The sequence below is a fragment of the Dermatophagoides farinae genome, chromosome 5 (assembly GCF_024713945.1).
Source record: "Dermatophagoides farinae isolate YC_2012a chromosome 5, ASM2471394v1, whole genome shotgun sequence".
Classification (NCBI taxonomy): Eukaryota; Metazoa; Arthropoda; class Arachnida; order Sarcoptiformes; family Pyroglyphidae; genus Dermatophagoides; species Dermatophagoides farinae.
Window position 1 is genome coordinate 1,813,795 of NC_134681.1, and position 27,057 is coordinate 1,840,851.

Below are 27,057 nucleotides of genomic sequence, written 5' to 3' on the forward strand. Positions count from 1 at the left end.
GCCATAAAAAAAAAGAGGAGGAACAAGAATTTTAGACACTATTTACAAACGCACACACACACACACACACAAACACACTATAGTGCACACATATCGAGATAAATTTAAAAATGAAAAAAAAAATTTCCGTTTCCTATTTAGAAATAATCACAAATCAATGAATGTTTTGTACTTTTTTGGCCTTGGTCCAAAATGAATGAATGAATGAATGAATTTTTTTTTGATTTATTGATTTCTGATCGATATCAATCGAATAAAATAAATATAACAAAAAAAAAATTGAAAAATAATCTTTCTTGATAATCGATTATCAATCAATCGATTTTCATTCATTCATTCATTTACACATTCTTTTATGTAGGAAAACATAAAATTATCATATCCATTTCATTTGATGTTGATGATAATGATGATATTCTATTGATATTTCTTTCTTTTTTTTCCGTGTATGATGTGCAATAACAAAATAACAGAAAAGAAAACAAAATGAAATAAATTGTACAAAAAAAAAAAATTTCAAAAAGATTTTTTCGTCATTTGATCACAATACAGTTGGTTGTAGTAAATGTTTGTTTTTTTTATGAATGTAGAAATCAAATAAAAATCATCAATCAATCAAAAATGTCGAAATCATCATCATCATCATCATCATCATCATCGGCAAGACCATTCTGTCTGATGAATGATGGTCCAAATAATAATAATAATTCATGGTGGTGGTCGATAATAATGGATTTTTTTCATCTATTCATCGATGATAATAATAATCGACCTTCATCGATTGAATCAATCAAACAGCCATCATTACCATCATCATCGGTATTGATAAATTCAACAATTAAAAATATATTTGGTTCATTTGAATCAAATTCAGCAATTATCATGTTGAATAAAACAAAAACAAAAACAAAAACAACAACAACAACAACGATGACAATGGAAACATCAGCAACATCGGCAACAAAATCAATATTTAGCTACGGTAAAACATGTACAGAGGATACAATATTTGTTTGGTTACCATTTCTATTATTATTGATTGGTATTTTGATTGAATTTTTATGGATAAATGGATCATCATCAAATAATAAATATCGTTCAATTAATAATCAACAGCAGCAGCAACAACAACAACAAAAACAAATAAAATCACCACTTTCAATGACTATATTTTATATGTCAAAAATGGTTTGTTTGTTTGGTATTTTTAAATCCAAATATATCAACAGGTGTTTGAACTTTTTATCATTTTTTTTATTGATTTTTTTCCAAATGCAAATAAATTGATAGTTGGCTGCAAGTATTTTATATGTAATAAGTTTAGCACGTATAATCTATTGGTATCTATATGCTGATCATAATCAATTGGAATTAAAAGATCCATGGTCATCGGTTATGGCCGATTCTATACGTGCTTTAGCATGGGTATGTTGAACTTTTCATTGGTTGTTTTTTTTTGGATAATTCAACTTTTCCATTCAGTTTATCATCATATTATTATCATTATTCAATCACCGTAATCGAATACTATCATCTGGTTCGATATTTATATTCACAATACTTGAATCATTGGCAAATATTTACACCTTAGTAGGCATTATGATTGATTTATTCTCAACGGAATTAATTGTAACTGAATTATGGATGATCAATAATGATTCGTTGATGATTTCATTCAAATTGATCTATATTGCATCATTATTACATTTTCTTCTGATTGAATGTCATTCGGATTTGGATTCAATGAAACAAAAATCACCACTATTAATTGGAGCAAAATTATTGAAATATAAAGTATTTATTTATATATGAATAATTAGAATTTGAATTCAATCAAATTTTTTAAATTTTGTATAAAACACAGCTAACAAATCCTGAATGTTCGGCATCATTTTTATCAAAAATTACATTTTCATGGTTCGGCATTCTAGTCAGACAAACATGGCAACGAAAATCATTACATCAAGAAGATTTATGGTTATTAAGTTTTGAAAATACAACTAGTTCATTATTGCAAACATTTCGTCAAACATTTGATAATTATCGTGAACATAATGGTGATAAAAGAAAATTCAATTTAATGACAATATTGATACGATTATATATCAAAGAATTAATTTGGATTGCCGGATTGAAATTGATTGCAAGCATTTTTCTATTCATCAATCCAATCATGTTGAATAGAATAATAACATTTTTAAATCCAACAAACCATGAACCATATTGGCGTGGTTTTTTCTATGCATCCATAATGTTCATATCACCATTATTAGAATCATTATTTACAAATCAACATGAATATCATTTAAATATGATAACTATGCGTATGAAAACCTGTGTAACTGGTATTGTTTATCATAAAAGTTTACGTCTATCACAGACAGCTAAACAACAATTTTCTACCGGTGAAATTGTCAATCTAATTTCAGTGGACACATTAAGAATTGTTGATTTGATTAATAATATCAATACATTATGGTCAGCACCATTACAAATATCCATTGGTCTATATCTTGTTTGGCAACAATTAAGTTATGCATCATTAGCCGGTTTTAGTTATATGTTATTAATCATACCGATAAATATAATGTTAACGAATAAAATTCGTTCATTACAATTACATCTAATGCAACGTAAAGATGAACGTTCCAAATTGATGAATGAAATATTGGATGGTATTAAAGTGATCAAATTGAATGCATGGGAACGATATTTTGAAAAGAAAATCAATCATTTACGTTCATTGGAAATGAAACAATTAAAATGGATTGCCTATTGTAATGCATTTATGACCACATTTTTCAGTTCCAGTGCCATTTTTGTTGCATTATTCAGTTTTATTGCCTATACAATGATTTCGATGGATAATGTTTTGGATGCAAATCGTGCATTTGTTTCATTATCATTATTCAATATAATTCGTGTACCATTAACATTTTTACCAATGTTTTTCTCATTCGCTGGCATTGCATTCGTATCGATTGATCGTTTGAATAAATATCTTAATGCACCGGAATTGATTGATTATTGCGAAACGTTATCAATATCGCCAACATCAACACCGGAACCATCATCATCCGGTACAACAGTAACAACGGAAGAAAATGATTTTGCCATACGTATACATGATGGAAATTTCAATTGGATTAAAGATGATCCAATACCGACAATAAATAGTGTTAATCTGACTGTACGAAGACATAGTTTAATTGCCATTGTTGGTGGTGTCGGTTGTGGTAAATCATCATTATTATCAGCCATATTAGGAGAAATGGAAAAATTAAGCGGTCAGGTGAAAATTTCTGGCCGCATTGCATATGTACCACAAGAAGCATGGATATTGAATGCAACGATTCGTGATAATATTTTATTGAATAAAAAATATGATGAAAAAAAATATAAAAAAGTTCTTGAATCATGTGCATTACAATTGGATATGGCAATGTTTGCTGCCGGCGATATGACTGAAGTTGGTGAAAAAGGTATCAATCTTTCTGGTGGCCAAAAACAACGTATATCGTTAGCAAGAGCCGTTTATTCCAATTCCGATATCTATCTATTGGATAATCCATTGAGGTGAGTAGAATGCGAATACGAATTTTGAAATTTAAAAAATTTTTTAAAATTTATTCAAAAAAAAGCGCATTAGATGCACATGTTAGTCAACATATTTATTCACATGTAATCGGACCAAAAGGTTGTCTACGAAATAAGACAAGAATTTTGGTTACAACCAAATTATCACTATTACCCGAAATGGATCAAATTGTTTATATGTCAAGAGGTGAAATAAAAGATTATGGCCAATTTGAACAATTAATCGATACACGTGGTCCATTCTCTGAATATGTGGCTGAATATTTTCTTGACCAACAAAATGGTCTGGAAACCAATCTAGATCAACCGGATACAGAATTCATTAATCAAATGGTTGTACCGAAAATTCAACGTGTTATTGAACGTGTACAATTATCACGTAGTATTTCTTTGAATCGTAATATATCAATGAATGAACAACGTTATCATAGTACAATTGCTAGCCAATCGGTTACTATTAATCAATCACAATCGATTGCTAGATCACAACTGCAACAACAATCGATAATTGAATCGGATGAAATATTTGCCGAAAACATTCAAATAACTCAAGGACGATTAATTCAAGCAGAAGAAATGGCTGAAGGTTCAGTGAACATGATTAATTATAAAATCTATATGCAAACAATTGGCTGGTGTATTTGTTTCACCGTTGTGATTACATTATTATTATCGAACATATTTCAAGTGATGGGCAGTTTATGGTTAACCGATTGGTCAAATGATTCATTGTTATCACCAAATGAATTGACCAAAAATTTACGTATTCAACGTATACTAGTATTCACCGTACTAGGAATAATTGAAGTATTTTTCACATTTCTTGGTACACTTGAAGTCTGTTTAGGTTGTGTACGTGCATCACGTATTCTACATAATCAAATGATTACCCGAATAATACGTGCACCAATGTCATTTTTTGATACAACACCATTGGGTAGAATATTGAATAGATTTACACGTGATATTGATGTTATTGATTTACGTATATCGATAAATGTACGTCTGTTTATTATGCAAATTTATCGTACATTTGTTGCATTTGGTCTGATTGGTTTTGAAGCGCCAATTATTTTGGCTTTCATGTTACCATTAACGATTGGTTATTATGTTTTACAAAAATTATTCATACAAACATCAAGACAATTGAAACGTATTGAAGCTGTCAGTAGATCGCCAATGAATAATCATCTTAGGTATGTTTATTTTTTTTCTGTGATAAAAAAAAAATTTTTTTCATATGATGATATGAAATAGTGAAACAGTAAATGGTGCAACAAGTATACGTGCATATGGATTGATGAAAAAATTTACACGTGGTATGCTTAAACGTATCGATGATAATAATCAAAGTTATTGGCTTGGATTTACAGCCTCAAGATGGTTAGCAATACGATTAGAATTTATTAGCTATTCAATTGTATTTTTGGCCACATTGTTTGCTGTATTATCACGTGGATCATTAAGTCCAGGTGTTGCCGGTCTTGCCATTAGTTATTCATTGAATATAACCGCTATACTTAATCTATTGATACGTGGTTATTCTGAATTGGAAACAAATTTTGTTTCTGTTGAACGTATTGTTGAATATCTGCAAACACCTAAAGAGGTAAGTGTGTGTGTGTGTTTGAATTTGGAATTTTAAAAAAATTTTTGAATTTAAAATTTCAAAAAAAAACCAATAGAAACAAATGATTAGCAATGAATTGGCACGTATACCATTTGATTGGCCAAATAAAGGTGAAATTTCATTTGAAAATTATAGTACACAATATAGACCTGGTTTAAAACTTTGTTTGAAACGAATCAATCTATTAATACCTGGCGGTAGTAAAGTGGCTATTGTTGGCCGAACCGGATCAGGTAAATCATCATTTTCATTGGCATTATTTTGTATATTAGAACCAGTTGAAGGTACTATTTATATTGATAATATCGATATACGCAAGATAACATTGGAAACATTGAGAAAATCGTTAACAATTGTTCCACAAGATCCAGTAATATTTACGGCTACATTACGTGAAAATATTGATACATTATCACAATTTAGTGATGAACAATGTATCCAATCATTGAAAGATGCTAATATGACAGAATTTTTAGAAAAAATCAACTATAATCTTGGCTATATATTGACCAGTGGTGATAATCTAAGTGCTGGACAACGACAATTAATCTGTCTAGCACGTGCATTACTCAAACAAAGTCCGGTGATTGTATTTGATGAAGCGACTGCATGTAAGTTTATTTTATTTTTTTGGTTTGAATTTCAATTCAAATTATTATTCCATTTTCATTTGATTCATTCACAACAAACAAACCGGGGATAACATTAAAAAAAACAGCTGTAGATCATGAAACCGATAGCCATATACATGATACAATATTTTCACAATCATTTAAAACAAAAACGGTATTCATGATTGCACATCGTTTGGATCGTATCATGGATTATGATTACATACTTGTCATGGATAATGGTGAAATAGCTGAATTTGATCATCCAAATCGATTAGTATTGGATACGGATGGACAATTCTATTCATTGGCTAAAGAAGCAAAAATTATTTAGAATTTTTTTTTTTTGTAGAAATAAAATTTTTTCATTTTCAAAAAAAATTGCTCTATTCATATACGTACTATATTGACGGATTTTGTTTTGTTTTGTTTTCGCAAACACACACAAACAGCGGCAGCGGTTGCCAACCAGCCTCAATAACAATAAACAACAACAACAAGCGCTGTTTTTTTTTGCTGACAAACCTTGAAAGTTGTTGTTGTTGTTGTTGTGGTTTCACATTTGTTTTTTTTTTTTTTGGTTTTTTTTATTTGTCATTCCATTTCAATATAAAAAAAGATTCGATTGTATCAAAGTTGAAAAAAATCGAAAAATTGGCCGGTATTCAAATTATCATCGGCAACGGCAACGGCAACAACAATGACAATCATATCGAATTTAATAATGGCCAATAATTATCGGCCAACAAATCATTCAACAAAAATGTTAATGACAATAATGTTACGTTCAATGATTCGTCGTAATATGATTATGATGAACAATAATCATCAACAATTTAAACGTAGATCATTATTTATATTGAATTCTTGTCCATTTCCATCGTCATCATCATCATCATCATCACGATTAGTGTTTCAAAATAATCATCAATATAGATCATTCATAGTAAACACACCATCACAACAACATTATCGATTGGTTAATAATTATTGGTTACAATTAACACGAACATTGTCGAATACAACAACTGGTTCGAAATCTGAAGATATTCATGGTATTTATTTATTTTTATTGATAATTGATTTATATTGATTTCTTTAATTTAATTTCTTTCTCATTCTATAGTGATACCTAAAGTAAAAACAATAAATACAAAAGAACGTAATAAAGATTTAACATTGGGTCGTAATTTTATAACAACAACACGTGCAATGCGTGAATATGCATTGGATATATCGGATCTAGTCGATCTAAGAAAATTCCAAAGACGTAGCCCATATAATGATGAACCTCCTATTACTGTTTATTTACGTAAAGATGTTGAAGCAAAGTAAGTTGGATCGAAATGGAATGGAATAAATAATTTTTTTTCCTCGATTCAAACCATAGAGCTCTTGAAGTATGGAAAAATTGGGACTGTCTTAATGAAGAATTACGACGTCGTAAAGAGAAAGAAGAAACCTATAGTGATAGCCTTTTGATAGTTAAAAAATATAATAAAGATTATCGTCGATTGAATACACCGCAAGCAAAATTTCGTGAAAACATTATGCGTGAATCTGGCCGTGTTGTAATGGCTGCTGTGATAATGTGATAGTTTTTTTTTATTTCATTTCAAAATTATTTAAATTTTTGTTTATTTATTGATAATAAATAGAAATGGTGCCAATTTTTTTCTCAAATTATTTGCATGGCTTTATACCGGATCTCATTCATTATTTTCGGAAGCAATACATTCATTAGCCGATACTTGTAATCAATTATTATTGGCATTCGGTATAAGAAAATCAATACAAGTGCCTAATAAAGATCATCCATATGGTTATCATCCAATGCGTTATATTTCATCATTAATATCTGGTGTGGCCATATTCTGTACCGGTACTGGTCTTAGTATTTATCATGGTATCGATGGTATTCTTCATCCTGAACCAATCGAATCATATTATTGGGCATATTTTATATTGCTTGGTTCACTTATTTCCGAAGGTGGTACATTAATTATTGCATTGAATGCAGCAAGACGATCAGCTTCATTACAAGGAATTTCATTAACACAATACAGTATGTGTATTAATTAATTATATTCTAATTAATGAATTAATTGATTAACCATTCATTTCTAGTTCTAGCCGGTAGTGATCCAACATTGAATGTTGTCATTTTAGAAGATTTTGCTGCCGTACTTGGTGTGACTATTGCAGCTGGTTGTATGGGTTTAACATCGTATTTTAATACACCAATATTTGATGCTTGTGGATCATTGGCCATTGGTGCATTATTGGGTGTTGTTGCATCATTTGTAATCTATACAAATGCCGGTGCATTAGTTGGTAAATCTATTGCACCGAATCGTATGGGTGAGATAAATAAATTTTTAGAATCCGATGGTATGGTACGTGCTATACATGATGTAAAAGCAACACATATGGGTAACGATATGGTTCGATATAAAGGTTAGACGAATTTTCCATTTGATTTGATAATTAATAATTGATAATTTTAATATCATTACAACCCAAATAGCTGAAGTGGATTTTGATGGTCGTAAATTGACTAGAAATTATCTAGATTCCATTGATTTAGAAGTACTTTACAAGGTGATTGATTGATCGTAATTTAATAATTTTCAACTTTCAAATGATAAAATTTCAATTTTATTTATTGGTAGGAAATGTTATCAGTAAAAACAATGGATGAATGTGAAGAATTTATGCTGAAACATGGTGAAAATATTGTCGATCTATTAGGCGCTGAAGTGGATCGTATTGAAAATGAATTGAAAGCTAAACATCCTGAAGTTCGTCATGTTGATCTTGAAGTACTGTAGTAGTTTTATATAACCACCACCATCATCATAAAAAATTGACAAAAAACAAATTAATCCATCATCCACAACGAAATCCATCCCTGGTTATTATTATTTTGTCATTGTCATTGTTGTTGTTGTTGTTGTTGTTGCCAACCCTTTTTTGTGATTTAAATACACACCCACACACTGATTTTTTTTATTAAGAAAAAATTCAACGATTTGATTTGATTTCAGTTTTTTTTCCAATTTTTACATCCATATCATTATCATATGTATTCAGAGCGATAGAATTTTAATTTCAAAAAAAAACAAACAAAAAAAATCCATTGATGTAATAATTAAAAAACAAAAATATTTCAAATTATGATGACCATAATCTGGTGAATTCCAATTCTTGTACAACATAATTATATTTGATTGATTGATGATTTTGATTTGAACAAAAGTTTCAGTTAACTATCCATTAAGCTTTTGACAAACAACAACAGCCACGAATGACGACAAACATTGATCATGTGATGTAAATTTTTTTTTTGTTTTTTTTTCGAAACGATGATCATGATGATGATGATGACAATTTATGAATCGAATTTTTTTTTTCGTTTCGTTTCGTTGTTGCCTGATGATGATCATTTTCATTGATTGGCTAAAAATAGAATCGCGTTTTTTTTGTCAGTCTGTGTGTGTGTGTGTGAAGAGGATTTGCAGTGCAGCGAAATTTGTGCCAAGTTTTTTTTTCCATTGCTGCATTTTCATTCCATTCCATTAATATTTGTTGCTGTGAATAAATATGTGTGGAATTAACCCAACCAGTGAAAGATCCAAAATCAATGTTTTAAAGACAAAAAAAAGTGTGAAAATTTTAATAAATGAAATGAAATCGCTTAATTTTTTTTTGAATGCCAAAAATTTTGGTTACATTACACACAAATTTATGAATAATTTTTCTCTTTCTTTGTTTTTTTTTGTGATTTGTTCTATCTTGTGACATTAATGGTAATGACGATGATGATGATGATGACAATGATGATGAAATATTGAGTGACAATTGGTTAATTGATTAACGTTAATTGTATTTTGTTTTTTTTATGGATAGATGTTTTATAGATATCACAATAATTGATTATCAATTGATTAATCGATAAAAATTGTATGATTTTGGATAGATTTTTTTTTCTTTTCAAAAATATTTTTATAATAAGTGTGTGTGTGTGTGTGTGTGTAAAGGAGAATTGTGAAAATTACAAACAACAAAAAACAAACAAACAAACAAACAAATGAACGAATGTATGAAAATTGATAGATTGATTAGTATTATTATTATATTATTTATTTATATTTATATGGTACGAATGAAATGAAATTTGATTGATTTAATGGATAGATAGATTTTTTTTTGTTTCATCGATCATTTGATTGATTATTTGTCGATGATGATGATGATGATGTCGATGGACATGATTTAGCTGGATCATCATCAACATCATCCACAGATTCAATCCAACTTAATTCAACAATAGCTGAAACACGTTTTATATATTCATTACGATTTTCCATAAATAATTGTGCTGCTAATGCATTTGCCGGTGAATTTGGATTCGGTTCATCCAATAATGATTGTATTGATGTTAAAATTGCTGATACATCATATGTTGGACTCCAACGTGTTTGCAATATATCCAAACATATACTGCCATCGGTATAAACTAGAAATGGGGAAAAAAAGAAAAACAAAAAAAAATTGAGAGAAATGAGAGAGCAAAACAACTTTTACAATGTACAACTTACTGTTTGGATGAAACATTTTCGATACGAATTTAACCGATGGTGGTTTATTTGGATATTCATCGGAAAATTGTAATGTTAAATGAAATGTACCATCTTCATATGGTGTACCCGGTGGTCTGATTTGATTTGATTATATTGATTGAAAAAAACAACAACAATGGATGAGAATAACACAAAAAAAACATACCCAAAAATGACGGCATTCCAACGCATTATATCATTATCATGTGGTGCAGCGCTAATACCTGGTGGTGGATCATCTTGAATTCTGGAATTTTTTTTTTTTTTGAACGTTAAAATTGAAATTTAAACATCAAACAAACTATATTAACCTTTTAAAATCACGCATTAAACGACGTTTTGTTGGCGATGTTGTTGTCATGTTGTTTATTTTCTGATGATTCGTTGTTGATTGATAATTTAAATGAAAAAAAAAATTGAATTCACAAAAAAACAAAACAAAACAGTGATGATGATGTGAGCCAAAGTGATCATATATGAAATAATTGAATATATGAAAATGAAAACAAAGCAAAAAAAAATGATGATGATTAATAATAAAAATTTTCAAACAAAAACAAAAACACACACACTAGCTATGTCGGTGAAGATTAAATCGCAAATAAGTTATTCGTGAATTAGTGAAAAAAATGAATGAATTCTTTCGTTTAATTTTGGAAAGAATATATACACACAGAAATGAATTGATGATGATGATGATGATGATTAGTAACAACAACAAAAAACTCAGAGAGATAGAGAGAGAGAGAGAAAATTGACAACTACCACCACCACCACCACCATACTAAAACAAACAGAATTTCAAGCTAGTTAAATAATAATAATAAAATTCTGTGCTATATAGAATGAATATACTATACTGGGCATGGAAAAAAAACGAAACAAATGAAAATGGTGAAACAAAAGACAGGGCAAAAAAAAAGTTTGAAATTTTTTTTCAATTCAATATAAAAATAAACACAGACAAAAAAAACATGAAATGAAATTGAAAGAGTTGATCATCATGATCATTTTATGAAATGATCATCATGATGAATAACATTGGTCATTTTTAGATTTCCAAAAGGTGAATTTTATATTGATGATGACGATATATTCGATTCGATTAATTTGTCGATTTTATTATTTACTTACATTTTTTTCGTATATTTGTTTTTTTTGTTTGTTTTTGATGACCTTACACAACAACAACAAATAACAACAACAACAACAACAAAAACTTATCAACATATGAGCTCAAACAGTGTGCGTGTTAGTTTTTTTGTTGTTGTTGTTGTTGTTCAATGTGTGTTTGTACGTGTTTTTTATACGTATTTTAAATGTGTTGCACATGTTTGTATATATAAAAATGATCCATTTTAATATATTTGTAGAAGTAGTAGTAGTAGTGGTGGTAGTAGTAGCGTTGATATTGGCGTTGACTTTTACAGTGTAACGACGATTTTTTTTTATGATTATCACACGAATGTATTGTGTGTGTGTGTGTGTTTTGTTTGTATGATTTTTCCGTGATTTTTTTTCTGTTGTTGTTGTTGTTGTTGTTGATTTTCCGGGTTTTCAACAACAACAACAACAGTCCTCGAATTTCAAATCTTTTTTTCCATTCCATCTCTCTTTCTTTCAGATCTCGATTATCGTTTATCCACTGTGTGTGCGTGTTCATGTTGATCGATGGCAAATGAAAATTTTTTTTTTCAATTTTGATATTTTACATCGGAAAAGATGCTCTCTCCTCTGAGGATAAAATAGATTTTGGATGTCAAGGACGGTTTGGATATATGATGAAAAAATCTTAGCCTTTCTCTTTTGGCATTAGGAAATTGAATTTCCTTTTTTTTGTCCCAAAAAATTTACATTAAATTTTTTTAGCCAGTTGTTTTGTTCCGGTTTTTTATCTCACTCTCACTTTCACCCTAAAACCAATTATTTAATCATCAGGATAATCAATAAACTTGTTTTTTTTGTTGTTGTTGTCGCTGTTCCTTTGAGGTCATTGAATTTTTTTTTTGAATTTAATTTTTTGAAAATTTAAATTTCAAAAAAAAAAATTAATGTAAAAATTTGAAAAAAAACTTACCGAAAAAATTCATTAAATTTCGAGAGAAATTTTCCCGGCAATCAAATAAAATGAAAAATAAAAAGTCATGTGTGTTGATTGGATATTCGAATTAGATCCAAGTATTGATATTGAATGATTTGGTTGTTGTTTGTTTGTTTGTTTGTCTGTCTGTTTTTTTTCGGATAAGATATAATTACATATCAAATGTACCTACATGGTGGTGGTGGTGGTGGTAATGGTGGTTATGCTTTCTTGAATATATTCCTTTCGTTTTTTGTTTCCATCGTGTAATGAATTAAAAAACTTTTGAATACAAAAAAAAAATCAAAATCATGTCAACAACAGCACAAACAATTAGCCGATTGGATACAATATATCGTAGTATATTGTTATCGAAATTTTTCGTTAAAGGATGGGGTAATCCACAAAATATGAAAAGGTTTGCATTCACTGTTGTTTTGGAGCATTTTTTTTTTTAAATTCTTTGATTTTTCATCATCTATGAAACCGGCGGCAAAAAAATAGAATATTTAAATTTCGTAAAATAATTTCCAATCGACAAACATGTCAAAAATTGGTACAATCAAATCATCCAATTTATATTGATCGAAAAATTGAACAAACCGATTCATATTGTCTATATGAAGGTCATTTCAATAGTCCATTAGTTGATTATCTTGCCGAATTAGTACCAAAAGAATCACATGTTGCCTATTTTCAATTAATTGTGCCTTCATATTGGAATACCGATAATAGAATTAGTCAACAACAAATTCGTCCACTTTGTGTTCAACTTGCTGGAACTGGTGATCATGTATGTAATAATTTTATTTGATGAGATTTTTTTTTCTCAAATTTCATTACAATCCAAATAGGGATTCTGGCGTCGTAGACAATTTATGGCCAAACCATTGATTCGTGATTATGGTATCGGTTCGATTATTCTGGAAAATCCATTCTGTAAATTTTTGTGTTTTTTTTTGTCTTTCCAAAAAATGATTTTTTTTCCCAATTTGATTTTTTTCAATAAACAGATGGACTTCGTAAACCAAACAATCAATCACGATCACAGCTAAATAATGTATCCGATATATTCATAATGGGCGGTTGTTTAATACTTGAATCATTGGCATTGTTTCATTGGTGTAAAAGAATGAAATTTGCACCACTTTGTATCACTGGAATATCGATGGGTGGCCATAATGCATCATTAGCGGCGACTAGTTGGCATGAACCAATCGGTATTGTTCCTTGTTTATCATGGACAACAGCATCATGTGTGTTCACGCAAGGTGTCATGTCCGGTTCGATACCATGGAAAATTCTTGAAACACAATATTTAAGCTATCCAGATCAGGATCGTGTTGAATTAAGTGAATTGTTGCATACACCAGAAAAATATGTATGTTTTTTTGTGATTTCGTCAACAATTATAATTAATTTTTTCTTTTTTTAGCTAAATGATGAAATGTTTGATGCTGGACGTAGTTTTGCTAAACATTTTCAATTTAATTTCAATCAATTTCTCACCGAATTGAATATGAGTCTTTCATTATATTTAGATAAAATAATCAATTTCAAATTCACACAAAATCAACAACAACAGAATGGTCAACATAATAATAATAATAAACAACAACAACAACAACAATCGACTACAACAACAACGACAACAACAAATCGTGATGCAGCATTTTTTATGCGTGGCATTATGGATGAATGTACACATTTAGGAAATTTTTCACCATTAATCGATCCAGAATTAGCGATCATCATTAATGCACGTCATGATGGTTATGTACCTAGTCAAGGTGTCATGTCATTAACGGACATATGGCCTGGTTCACAGGTACGTTATCTGGATCGTGGCCATATATCAGCTATTTTATTTGATAATGATGAATTTCGTCGTGCAATTGCCGAATCAATACAATTGGCTGCACGTAAATATATGAATATTGATGATATTTTTATTGAACATCGACAACAACAAAAGAAAACCATTCGAAATGTTTCAAAACATAATGGTAATGATGATATTGTCTAGAAAAAAAAATATTATGATCAATTCATTGGTTGTCCATATTTGTTTTGTTAAATTTTTTTTTAATTACACAGAAAAAAAAAGAATTTCATGTGTCAATGTTTAATCAATGTTTCGTTGTTTATTTATTTTTTCATTTTTTGTAACAATTTATTCTGTTTTTTCCTTTTTTTTTGATTAAAAAAGATTCAATTTACAATTAAGAAAAAAACTAATAATAATGATGATGATCATCATCATCATTGATCGCTACGAGGAATAAATGGATCACTCCATACACGCATATTGCCCGGTTGAATCTCTTCACGGTTAATTCCTTTACGATTTTCGTGTTGTGTTTTTTCTGTAGATTTGAAACGATAATCAATCAATCAATAATTTCATCAATGGCAAATATACTTACGATATTTTTCAATATTAAAATATGGATAAATGAAAATTGGATATAATGCAATCAAAACGGTGCCAACAAAACCGGCAACAATTAAGGCACCTTTATAGCCGTTACGTGAACGGCTAAATAATGGTATCGATCGTTTCATCGTATTTTTTTTTTTTTTTATTTTGTTTCAAATTCAAGATCAAATTTTGTATTTGAAACAAAAAAAAATCAAACACATATGATCATGAATGTACCAGTATCGATGAATGGACCATGCACTTGGAAAACAAAATACAGTTGGTTCTCGACTATCGAACACACAAATGTGGAACATGAAATGTTCATAAGTAAAGAGCTGACTGTGTATGCAAACATTGGTTACATTCTCTGTTTTGGTGATTCTTTTTTTTCATTTGTTTTTTTATTGATCATTTTACACATTCTTTTCATTTTCATATCATTGTTATATATTGAAAAAATAAATAAAATAAAAATGATGATGATGATGATGATACAACGATTTACATATCAAATTCATTTACAGCAACGAGCTTCATTATCGAAAATTTTCACTACAATATTCCATTATAATAATCGACGACCTTTGAATTTTTTACATTATCAAAATCATCATCATCATTATTATCATTGGGATCGATTTAGGTGAGCAAAAATTTTGGCAAAGTTGTTTTCATTTTTTTTTTTGTTTTCAATTTTCATTTCAGTTTTCGTTCAATAATAATAAATGGCAGTCCAAATCGAAAACGGATTGATAATTCGGCTATAAATTTTAGTATGCATTCATTTGTACGAAAATCTATTAATGATAATAATGATAATAAAAATAATGAACAACAACGACAACGACAACGACAAAAAGATCAATTCATACATGATCATCTGAATTCTAGTCAAGATTCACATGGTTCATCTGCAACTATAACAAATACGGATACATTACCAGTAATGGAACAGGATCTAGTGTCAAAAGAACCACCACGTGAACGTTTGGGTATAATCAAGGCTATTATTATTATTATTGCTGGAATCTATTTCGGTGCATGGGTTGCAATGATTGGTGCAAAATTATTGGAAGATTTAGATATTTTCGTTCAAGATCGTGATGGTGATGATGATTAGATTAGATTAGATTCTTTAATTAGAAAATTCTTCTATATTCAATATCAAAATGGATTTGGCACCATGAATCTTCTCACGAAATTTTTTTTATTTATTTATTCATTTCCAAAATGAAAATTGTGCAATGCAATATTTATTTATTTAATACCCTATATATGTTTCACATTTACTGTATGTCTCATTCACTCATCGATACAGATCTGATCGGTTCATATAATAATGGATGAATAATCCGCATCCAATAATTAATTTTAACGACAACGACAACAACAACAATGAACACCTAAGATGTGTGTCTGTGCTGTGTTTTTGTTCACATTCTCTATCATCATCATCATCATTATTCAATTTGTTGACAATTAATCCCCTTTATTTTCATTTTTGTTCTCTCTGGATTAATTTTTTTCTTTTAAAATAAGATGAGTTTATCACTATTTTTTTTAGTAGAACAAAACAAAACAAGACAAAAAAAACTATTACAAACAAAATGAACGCATGCTCAAGTAATATTATGTGGCACATTATTTAATCAATTAATGATTGATTTTGATTGATTAATTTTCAAAATAAACAAAAAAAAAATTCTGTTATACACACGACCAGTCAGTATTAGATTTTTTTTTTCATCATCAATTTATTACGTAATGATCATTAATATTCTGTTGATATTCGTTATTTTGTTTTTTCATTTCAAAAAGAAATTCCGCAATAAATTCTTTTGTTGATTGTAATGAATTGAAATTTTTTTTTTTTTGGTATTAATTAATCAATCTTTTTCACGATTAATAAATTGTTTTGCAGTAAATAATTTAAATTTTCTTTCTCAAGAAATTCTTTCTAGGAAATTTTTTTTTGTTTTGTTTCCATCCATAAACATAAAAACAAAAATTCTACGCATTCAATTTGGTCGATTCCATTTTTTTTCGGTTTTGGTTTTGTTTTGTTTTACTGAAATCCAGGGATCCGTTTCGAAAATCTTGTTGTTTTTTTTTCTCTCTATTTCTTTGGATTCTCGCTCTCTCCCCCCCTCATTCTCTATTTCATATTCATAAGAATAACCGTATCAAATACAATGGTGGGTATATTATACATACACATTATAATCCAAATAAAACACTATCGATGTATATCCGTTATATATATGATTTACATATGCTTCTACCGTTCGAATAAAAATAATCCACACACACACACACATATCATTGGAACTTTACCGCTACCCTTCTGTGTTTATCCACCCTCACTAGACAAAAAATAAAATAAAACAAAAAAAAACATTCGGGATTCAAATTCAACAATGTAGTCGTTGTGTTTGTGTGTTCCAAAACACACACATATATGTGTCTATTTTATTTTTTCATTTTTTTTTAAAACGATAGGGATGGGTTACACTTCTTCTAAATTGAGAAAAAAAAACATTAAAACTAGATCATAGAATGAATGAATGTTTGTTTACATGCGCCAGAAAACATACACACACACACACACAAACAAACGAACAAATGTTCTCTATCAATGAATTTCTGAATTTTTTTTTTAAAAAAAACTTCATCTTCTTATTCAATGTGTGTGTGTCTTGCTTTGTATGATAGACTTTTTCATTCTTTCTCTCTTTCTTTTAATATGTGTGTCGTTATATTATTCTCACTTCTGTATGAAACTTCTTCTTTTTCTTTTTGTCACATCATCATTATAATTTAGTGTATTTGGTGGTGGTGGTGGTGTTGTTGTTCATGTTTTGTTATAAGCCACAACAACAACAAACAACAAACAAACAACGACAACGACAACGACAACACATGCATTCATGAATAATGTTGTGTCTGTGTTTTTGGGTCTTGAAAAAAAAAAATTTTTTTTTCTGGTCCAAAAATGTTTCCTGTTTTGTGTGTGTGTAGATCTGTCTATATATGTGTGTTTGTTAGCCATGCAGAGGCCTAATATTGTTTTGATTGTATACATGAATATATATGCATAGTTCATTCAGTCAATTGAACCATTAAAACCAAACTTTAAATTGAAACCAGCTGCATTTTTGTTTGACATTAGGTTCATACTTTTTATGACCAAAAAAAAAGAAGAAAAAAAAATTGAAATTTATTCATTTTCTCTTGTATGCTGGTAGTTTGGTGGTGTTGGGTGGTTGAAAACAGAAACAGAAAAAAAATGATAATTTTCATCCAAAAAAAAAAACAAGCACACACTGAAAAAAGTCAATGAATTTTGATTTTTTTGTGTGTTTGCTTTTTTTTATATTCTGTAAAACAAATCAATAAGCATTTTTTTCTTGGCAGAAGACAACTGATAAAAATCAATATTCAAAATCAACGAAAATCAAAAAAATTTTCTCTCCATCCACCATTCGCTCAATCAACCATCGTGGTCATTTCACTATTTCAGCAATTTTATAAACATTTCAACAACAACAACAACAACAAAAAATTGTCCATGGAAAATGTGTTTTTTTTCAGTGTTCATTTTTTTTCAAAAAAAAATTCTGAAATACAAACAAGTGAGAGACACATACATACACATGCACACACGAAAATCATGCAGTGAATGAGTGGATTAGAGAGAGAGAGAAAGAGTATCAAGTTGTTAAATGAATTGAATGTGAATGTAAATGTGTGATGAATAAACGAACATAAATTCAAGTTTTTCATCATTCAAACACCATTCATGATGTGATGTGATGATTGTTTTTTTTTTTTTTTTGTTCGTTTTTCTTTGTCGTCATTTTAGTGATTTGAAGAAAAAAAAATTTTTTTTTTGTTGTGAATTTTTCATCATCATCATCTTGATTTTCATTCAAAATCACCAGAGAAAATAAAAAAACACAAATTTCACATCAATGAAAAAGAAATTCAATACTTTTTTGTGTGTGTGTGTGATAAATAAAGGTATGTATATTGATTATTTTTTTATTTAAACACACACGGGAAAGTTTTTTTTTTGTTCTTTTAAAAATTTTACGGGAATTTTTTATTTATTTATTTTTTTTTTTTTTTTGGTTTGTTTGTTTCTAAAACTTTTTTGTGACCTCGACGACGACTACGATGACGACCTGGCCACCAACAACACACATGGTTGACCCAAATCTGAAAACCGTTTATTTAGATAATACTAATTATATCTGATATGATCTGTATTTCTTTATTGACCACACACACACATACACACCGACCGATATCGATAATGATATGATCTGGGTACATTTGAATTATTTTGAAGTAAATTGACTTGCATAACACACACACACACACACACACACACAATACATTGGATCGGTGGTAGATTTTTTTTTGTTGTTGAAAATACACCACCATTTTTCTCTTTTTTCCCAGTCTTTCTCTTTGCTGTCTTCAAACAAACTCTGTCTGTTTGTCTGTCTCTGTGTCCACAACAACAACAACAACAACGAAAAAAAAAATCCACACATCACACGTTTTTTTTTTGTCAACGAAATGTGAATGAATGGAAAGAAAAAGAAAGAAATTTGACAATCACCAAATGTAGAAAAAAAATAGAGAGAGAGAAAGAGAAAGAAAACTATTCATTCAATTCACATCAGTGAAATTTATTCGGCCGTATCGCCTAAATCGTGTATATATGTTGTCGTTGTGTTCAGGGTTCGTTATTTTTTTTTTTTTTTTTTCTTTCTCTCTTTCTCTTTCTCTTTATATACATGTTTTCCATCATCATCATCGTTGATGATTGTCTTTTGTTTTCATCATCATCATCATCATTATGAATTTTTTTTCTCGCTTTTTTTTTTGCTGCTGCTGCTACAATGTGTTCATCATGATCAACGACAAACGACAATTGGATTTATGGTACAGACACATACCACATACACACAAAAAAAAGTATTTCGATGACAATTACCATTATTTGTTGTTGTTGTTGTAGATGGGGGTTGGAAGATTTTTATTATTTTATTATTATTATGTGTGATCACCATTTTGTGTATGTATGTGTTTGCTTGCTTGGTTCAGTATATTTCTGTTTTCTGTTTTCTGTTTTGTTTTTTGTTTTTGCCTGTCACATCATCGATAAAGTTTTTTTTTTTTGGTTTTTTTTCAATAAATTCTCTGTTTGTGCTCGGACCACAACAACAACGACAACGACAACAACAACAACAACGTTTACGTCATTTATATGAACACATCATTAGCATTTAATTAAATTCATTATCATTATATTTGTTTATTTTTCCAATTATTTCCACTTGTTCAATGTCCACTTTTATTATTTTGTTTTGTTTTGTTTTGTTTATAATCATCAACAACTTGATATTTGATGCTACCGTTTTTGTTCTTCATCTTTTTTTTTCCACCGGAAAAACTAACTCAACACCCAATCTCATTACATTATTGCAGAATTTCTCCCTTTGTCTATTTTTCCATTGTTTCAATCAAAATGGCAATGATGACGGTAATGATATTGAAATTTTTTTTCCAACATCCTCTGACATTTGATCTTGTTATTATTGTTGTGTCCTCATTTTTTTTCTCGTTCTTTTTGTTCATCACTTCCATACATACTCACACACACACACACACACACACACACAAAAAAACCAGAGGTCAATCATCATCATCATCATCATTATAAAATGGGCTCTATATGTAGATATAAAGGTCGAGTTTAATTTTCTTTGAATTAAATGAATAAAAAAAAATTCTTTTTTCGTGCTTGTCATGCTTATTATGATGATGATGATGATGATGACGGTGAGAAAAAAGGTGTCAGGATACATCTTGAATGATTGTTTGGGATGTGTGTTCTGCTTTTTTTTGTTGTTGTTGTTGTTGTTGAAAAACTTCTGTTTCTATTTTTATAGATTCTCATCATCAAATTTTAAAATAAAATGAATGGATTTTTATATAATAAAAACAACGATGATGGCAACGACAACGACGACGACGACGACGACGATGACGTCGGAAAAAGGCCAAAATTTTTTTTCTCATTTATAATCGTTGTTGTTGTTGTTGTTGATATTATCATGTGGGTTGACACACAAAATTGACACAATGAATTAATGGAATATGATGATGATGATGATGATGATTTTTCTTTTGTTCCATCACCACAATTGTATTGTTATGAAATTTGGATTTCATTCCATTTCTTTTCATTTTCTTTTTCCATATATAAAGTTTGAAACTTGTTTTTAATTTAATTGTACTTTTTTTTGTTTTTGTTTTTTTTTTTTTGCCAGTTTCAGAGAAACAATTATTATGATTGAAATATACCATAATGATCATGATCATGATCATCATCATCATGATTATTGTTGTTGTTGATTGTTTTGATTCATATGACCATAATAGATCTGTTTATGAATTAAGCCTGACCACATTTTGCCCTTGACATTTGATTTTCATCATCACTTTTTTTTCATGATGATGATGATGAAAAAAAAACGAGATCCAATGTCCATCTCACTATGACTCTGACTCTCTCTAGTTCAAAAAAGCAAATCCTATTTTTGTGTGTGTGTGTGTGCAGTCCACGAAAATCCTATTTTTGTGTGTGTGTGTGTGCAGTCCACGAAAAAAATTTTTCACCTTGAAATTATAAAAGAAATTAAAACATTGGAATATTCTGTCGTTGTCGTTGAATCCATGGAATTTACCTGAAGAAAGGAAAGAATTTTGTGTGTGTGTGTGTGTGTGTGTGCGTCTCTTGCAACTTTAGAAATGTCAATTTCAAGAATTCAACGGAATTTTTTTTTCTCTTATTTCTTTTGTTAAAAAAAAAAATTCGTTTCACGTTTGTTTTTTGTTTTGTTTTGTTTTGTTTGAATTCATTATCATTCATTTGAAATTCTATTGGGATAAAATGTAAATATTTATCGCCGCAAATACAAACAATAATGTAATGTAATGATGATAGGCTAGAAAAAAAAATTCTGGCGAAATTCTTGTTGAATCTTGTTGAATGAGGAATGAAGAATTCTTTAAGAAATTTTGTTTTCTTTTTTTTCTTTCTTATGAAAATATTGTGTTAATATATTGTAGTAGGTGAAAATTTCTTGACGGGGAAAAAAACCATTCCAAACACGGTTATTATTATTATCAGTTGTGAAACATTCACTTTCATCATCATAGCTTTAATTTAATTAACTTTTTTTTTATTTTTATTTCATTTTGTTCGTTTGTCTCTAATGATAATGGATATGATATCCGACAAATTTGAATTCTCGTTTTTTTACGAATACAAAAATAAAATGAAGGCGCCATGGTAATATGTTCATGGTATCAAGAAGATTATCATTATCATTATTATTAATTTTTTCTTTTGGGCGTCATTTTTGTTTCTATTTTCGAATTTTATTCACTTGTTATAATGATAATGATAATGATGATGATGATGATGATGATGATGGTTATTATTATCATTATCGATCGAACGATAATAATAGATTGATCGATTCATTTAATTCATTCGTTATGGATCATTCAATACGATTGTTGACGATATTTTTTTTCATTTTATTTTCTTTTAATTTGAAAATAAAACCTTGCTTAACAAACATCACGATTACTTTGAATGATGAAATAAAATGCAAAAAAAACGAACAAAAAACAATTGACGCCCTTGTTCTGGAATTATTTTTTCGTTTTTCCACCATCACCAATGCCAAAACACCAGATAATCTTCTTCCCACGCGATCAAATCGATCAAATCAACAGCAGCAGCAGCAACAACAACATTGTATTTGTTTGCGTGTGTGTGTGTGCGGCTCGTATATTTATTGATATGATGATGGTTCAATCAGTTTTTTTTCCATATCTCATGATATTGGAATCAATTTTTTTTTTTTTGATTTTTGATTTTCATTCGAATGAATTTCATGTCAGAATATTATGTTTTTTTTTTCGGTCACTAGGATTTTTTTGATTTTTAGATTTTTTTTTTCATTGAAAATGAATCAATTCTCCAAGGAAAATATTAATAAATAAATCGTGAACATTTTTGTTTTCCTGATTTTTTTTTTTTTACTTTTTCAATTTTACCCGCTCACAGCACGCTATATTCATTTGAAATTCAATTATAATGGATTCGTGTGTGTGTGTTTGGTGTATGAATCGAATCGATTTCAAATTCAAATTCAATTTGATTCTGAATTGATGATGATGATCACCAGATCATCATCATCATCATCGATCGATCAATTGATTGAATCAATCCATCTTTTTCAGCAAGAAAAAAAATAAGTGAGAGAAAAAAAAACCCATTATCAATCGATAGTGATCATTGGAATCATTCATGATGATATATCTGTTTAGCTTGTTTATGTATCTGGTGAATATATTTTTATATATCATCCATGAATGAATGAATAATTTTTCGATGACAAGCAGTCATGCAGGCACCAAACATTATAAAAACTAATGATGATGATGATGATAATGATGCTTCTGGTTTTTTTTGATGATGATCAAAACGATGCTTTTGAATGATATTTGTTGTTGTTGTTGAATAGAATGAACATTTCTTTCCATTGTTGTTGTTGTTGTTGTTGTTCAATTTGAATTGATCAATTTGTTTCGATTCAATTTTTTTTTCTTCTTTCAATATGGCTAATGAATGGTGATAATCAATTTTACATGTAGATACATGCTGAAATTTTTTGAATTTTTATTCACGACAAAATTATTGTTTTTAGTTTTGAAAGATGAAAAATTGATTCATCGAACCAAATGAATGTTGTTGTTGTTGTTTGGGTGTGATCATTATGCAATTGATCAAAAATTCGATATGGTCAACCTAGATTTTTTTTTTTTTTTTTTTTGATTTCATCATCAGCCGATGTGCTCTAGTTTTTTTTTTTCTTTTCCGAATCAAATTACAAACATTTGGTGTTTGGTTTTTGGATTTTCATTCATTAATATATTGAATAAATATAGATACAGAGAAAAAATCGATGATGATTATGATGATAAATAACACCCCAAAGTGTTGCTTATTATCGATTTGATTGATTTTTTTTTGTCACACAATTTTTATCCTAATTATCAATTATCGATTATTATTATTATATGAGGAAAAAGTGTTAATCGCTATCGACTATTGGTTGATTATTGTTTGGTTTTGATTTTTTTTTCTTTCAAATTTTTGAAATTTTAAAAAATTTTAATCAATTAATGGTCTGTTTGTTTGTTTTTTTCCAGTTCATTTTTATTGTTTGAACAGAAAAAAAATTCAAAATCAATACTTTCATTTTGATACATATATAATCATTATTATAATCAAGTCAATGACAGTAAAGAAATTATTTTTCTTGAAGGATATCGAACAAACAAACAGTAGAAAAGAACAATCATCATTCTTTTAATCAATCAATCAATCAATCAAACGCACGCCTATATAATGATCATGATGATGATGATGATAATTGCCCATCAATGATTTTCAATCACAATGTTTTTTTTTCTTTTGCTCTTTTTTTTTGCTTGTTTCCTTTTTTTTTGCAATGGACCTTGACATTCAATTTTCTGTTTGAAAACCAAAAAACAAAACAAAACAAAAAAAATCATCTGGAAAGAAAAAATTTTTTTTTCGGAAGTTTTTCTGTAAAACAACAACAACAACAACAAAAAAAATTTTGCCTAGAAAATTTCCAAGCAATAAAAAGAAAATTTTATCCAGATAGATTGGTCGGTTGGTCTGTTGGTCGGCTGGTTGGTCGGTTGGTTGGTTGGTTGCTGGATTTGTTGACGTTGGGAACCATGACAACAAAAAACAACTACCAACTACCAACAACCAAAAAAAAAAGAATAAAAATAAAATAAAATAAAAGTCAAATCGAATTTTGGTGCCTCAGTTTTTTTTTATTTTACTTTCATGCATTGCTGTCATCATTCTCAATCATCATCATCATCATCGTCATAATACACGAGCACAAAACCAACACACACACACCTCAACAGAGACAATGTCACCATTCATATAAATAGGCCTTATGATTGGATTTTTTTTTCTCTCTCTCTCTCTCTCTCTCGGTGTGTGTGTGTCGGTTATATTTTTTATATAATCATTTGCACTTTTCATCATCATTGTCAGAATAATTTCCCGCCATCACTTTACTTTTTCAATGACTTTTTTTTGTGATTGTGTGTTGCATTGTTTTTTTTTCCCACTTGGCTTTTGGATTAATTTTGTTTTTCCTATCTGCTCACATTTATTTTTATTTTTTGGTTATTTTATAATTGATCATCAATGATGATTATCATCATTTGAAAACACACATAAAAACAGAGAGATAGATGGATGAAAATTGGAAATTTTGTCACATTTGAATCTGTTCATTTGTTTGTTTATTTCCGTTTGGGTTTTTTTTCTACCTCTACCTCTACTTTTACTGTTTGCCTTGATCATCAAAAACAACAAACGCCCCCTCAAAACATTAAAAAAAAACAATCGGACAATCGATTTTGATGCCAAAAAAAAGCCAAATAATCATGATAATACAAGATGAATGAATATAGATTGAAAATGACATGAAACGCCCCCCAATTTTTTTTTCAATTTCATCATTTTTTCCTTTGTCTGTCTGTGTGTGTGTAGGAGTTTTCACTATTTTCAATGACTTTTTTTTTTGTTATAATTTCAACTTGATCAAATTTATATATTCATTTGTGATTCAATTTTTTTTTTCGTTCGTTCATGTCTTTCCAATCATCATTTTAATAATCGATTATTGTCGTTGTTGTTGTTGTTGTTGTTGTTTGACTCATTTATCTTTTTTATTTTGTTTTGTTTGCACACTAAATTTTTTTTTTCGTTTCGTTTCGTTTCTGTTTTACAGATGTCACATACACACACACATTTAATTTAATGTAATAATAATCATCGTTCAATCAGTGGATAGTAAAAAAAAATCGACCAGGTCAACTCATCACGATCAAATTGATTGTTTGAAATGACAAAATTTTTTTTTTTTTTTTTTTGTCTGAACTGAACCGAACAACGACGGTTTTTTTTTGAAAAAAAAATTTCATCATCATCATCAACAACAACATAAAATCTCGTCAATCATTTTCATTTTTTTTTCTTATTGTTTTTCTATCGCTTGATAATGATGACCAGGTGAACTGTATCATCATTGTTGTGTGTTTGTTTCAAAAATTTTTTTTTTTAATATTGGTTTGCGTGTTTGACCTCAATCAATTCATTTCATTTTATTTGTTTGTTTGTTTGTTTCATAAATTGATGTAGCCAGATCTCAATAGTAATAATAATAATTGTTGTTGTTGTTGTTGTTGTTTGAATGGTCAATTGTTTTTCAATCACAATCTCATTTCATTTTATATCCGGTGAAGAGAGAGAGAGAGAAATGCCAAATTCAAATCAAAATCATATCATCCTATGAAAAATTGAAAAAATGATGATGATCATCATCATCATTCTTTGATTTTTAAGCAACAAAAACAATTGAAATTTTTTTTTTCTCTCAACAATTAATGACAACTTTTTGTTTTGTTTTAATTCCACAGTGAAATAAAAATATCATCATTGATCAATATGGAACAATCACAGTCTCAGCAGCAGCCACAGCAGCAATCATCATCGGATATTTCAGATTTAAATTCCGGTGATGATTCAACATTAACAACAACTATGGATAATAATAACCGTTGTTATGGTGATATAAATATCCACCATAACGATAACAACGGTGATGTTGTAGATGATGATGACGATGATGATGATGATAATCTAGATGATGCTGAAACAACAACAACAACATCGACAACAGATCAAGATGAACAATTAATGCAGATTATGATACAGCAACCAAATCAACAATCATTAATTAATGATTCACCAACAAATATGACGACGACGACGGCGACGACGATGGCTGCTATTTTTTCAACATCATCAACAATGATAACAACTAATTCAACCGCAACAACAACAACAACAACAACAACAAGAACGATTCTATAAATCTACA

General features: G+C 29.1%; 7 protein-coding genes across 11 annotated transcripts; 5 read left to right on the plus strand and 2 right to left on the minus strand.

The window, feature by feature from the left end:
• Positions 1–444: 444 nt before the first annotated feature.
• LOC124499179 (multidrug resistance-associated protein 1-like) lies at positions 445–6,219 on the plus strand. Its single transcript, XM_047063054.2, has 8 exons — positions 445–1,188; positions 1,291–1,425; positions 1,483–1,794; positions 1,865–3,576; positions 3,642–4,793; positions 4,855–5,206; positions 5,283–5,838; positions 5,946–6,219. The coding sequence occupies exons 1-8, from the start codon at positions 622–624 to the stop codon at positions 6,170–6,172; spliced, it is 5,013 nt and encodes a 1,670-aa protein (XP_046919010.2). The 5' UTR covers positions 445–621; the 3' UTR covers positions 6,173–6,219.
• A 98-nt stretch (positions 6,220–6,317) lies between these two features.
• ZnT49B (solute carrier family 30 member 9) lies at positions 6,318–9,015 on the plus strand. The gene is made up of 7 exons (XM_047063056.2): positions 6,318–6,893; positions 6,965–7,169; positions 7,229–7,429; positions 7,497–7,903; positions 7,966–8,295; positions 8,366–8,439; positions 8,511–9,015. The coding sequence occupies exons 1-7, from the start codon at positions 6,539–6,541 to the stop codon at positions 8,667–8,669; spliced, it is 1,731 nt and encodes a 576-aa protein (XP_046919012.1). The 5' UTR covers positions 6,318–6,538; the 3' UTR covers positions 8,670–9,015.
• Positions 9,016–9,484: 469 nt separating this feature from the next.
• Positions 9,485–11,748, minus strand: LOC124499186 (ubiquitin-conjugating enzyme E2 B). Of its 2 annotated transcripts, XM_075731239.1 has the most exons (5): positions 11,595–11,748; positions 10,772–10,833; positions 10,627–10,707; positions 10,440–10,555; positions 9,485–10,357 (listed from the first exon to the last, which is right to left on the minus strand). In XM_075731239.1, exons 1-5 carry the CDS (start codon positions 11,688–11,690, stop codon positions 10,053–10,055), a joined length of 660 nt encoding a protein of 219 aa, XP_075587354.1. In that variant the 5' UTR covers positions 11,691–11,748; the 3' UTR covers positions 9,485–10,052. The 2 variants fall into 2 exon arrangements, with proteins under 2 accessions (XP_075587354.1, XP_046919019.2); XM_047063063.2 differs by lacking the exon at positions 11,595–11,748 and having other exon boundaries at positions 10,772–10,997.
• Positions 11,056–14,774, plus strand: LOC124499182 (protein ABHD18). The gene is made up of 6 exons (XM_075731238.1): positions 11,056–11,526; positions 12,085–12,958; positions 13,045–13,333; positions 13,395–13,479; positions 13,554–13,921; positions 13,976–14,774. The coding sequence occupies exons 2-6, from the start codon at positions 12,852–12,854 to the stop codon at positions 14,564–14,566; spliced, it is 1,440 nt and encodes a 479-aa protein (XP_075587353.1). The 5' UTR covers positions 11,056–11,526; positions 12,085–12,851; the 3' UTR covers positions 14,567–14,774.
• On the minus strand, positions 14,659–15,203 carry LOC124499189 (small integral membrane protein 20). Its single transcript, XM_047063065.2, has 2 exons — positions 14,967–15,203; positions 14,659–14,906 (listed from the first exon to the last, which is right to left on the minus strand). Exons 1-2 carry the CDS (start codon positions 15,103–15,105, stop codon positions 14,803–14,805), a joined length of 243 nt encoding a protein of 80 aa, XP_046919021.1. The 5' UTR covers positions 15,106–15,203; the 3' UTR covers positions 14,659–14,802.
• Positions 15,204–15,294: 91 nt separating this feature from the next.
• LOC124499187 (uncharacterized) lies at positions 15,295–16,786 on the plus strand. Its single transcript, XM_047063064.2, has 2 exons — positions 15,295–15,608; positions 15,671–16,786. Exons 1-2 carry the CDS (start codon positions 15,439–15,441, stop codon positions 16,083–16,085), a joined length of 585 nt encoding a protein of 194 aa, XP_046919020.2. The 5' UTR covers positions 15,295–15,438; the 3' UTR covers positions 16,086–16,786.
• Positions 16,787–18,755: 1,969 nt separating this feature from the next.
• LOC142597540 (uncharacterized) lies at positions 18,756–27,050 on the plus strand. Of its 4 annotated transcripts, none has more exons than XM_075731242.1 (3): positions 18,756–18,985; positions 25,906–26,186; positions 26,594–27,050. In XM_075731242.1, the coding sequence occupies exons 2-3, from the start codon at positions 26,176–26,178 to the stop codon at positions 27,048–27,050; spliced, it is 468 nt and encodes a 155-aa protein (XP_075587357.1). In that variant the 5' UTR covers positions 18,756–18,985; positions 25,906–26,175. The 4 variants fall into 4 exon arrangements, with proteins under 4 accessions (XP_075587357.1, XP_075587358.1, XP_075587359.1 ...); XM_075731245.1 differs by lacking the exon at positions 18,756–18,985 and adding an exon at positions 26,316–26,328 and having other exon boundaries at positions 26,144–26,186; XM_075731243.1 differs by lacking the exon at positions 25,906–26,186.
• The last annotated feature ends 7 nt before the right edge of the window (positions 27,051–27,057 follow it).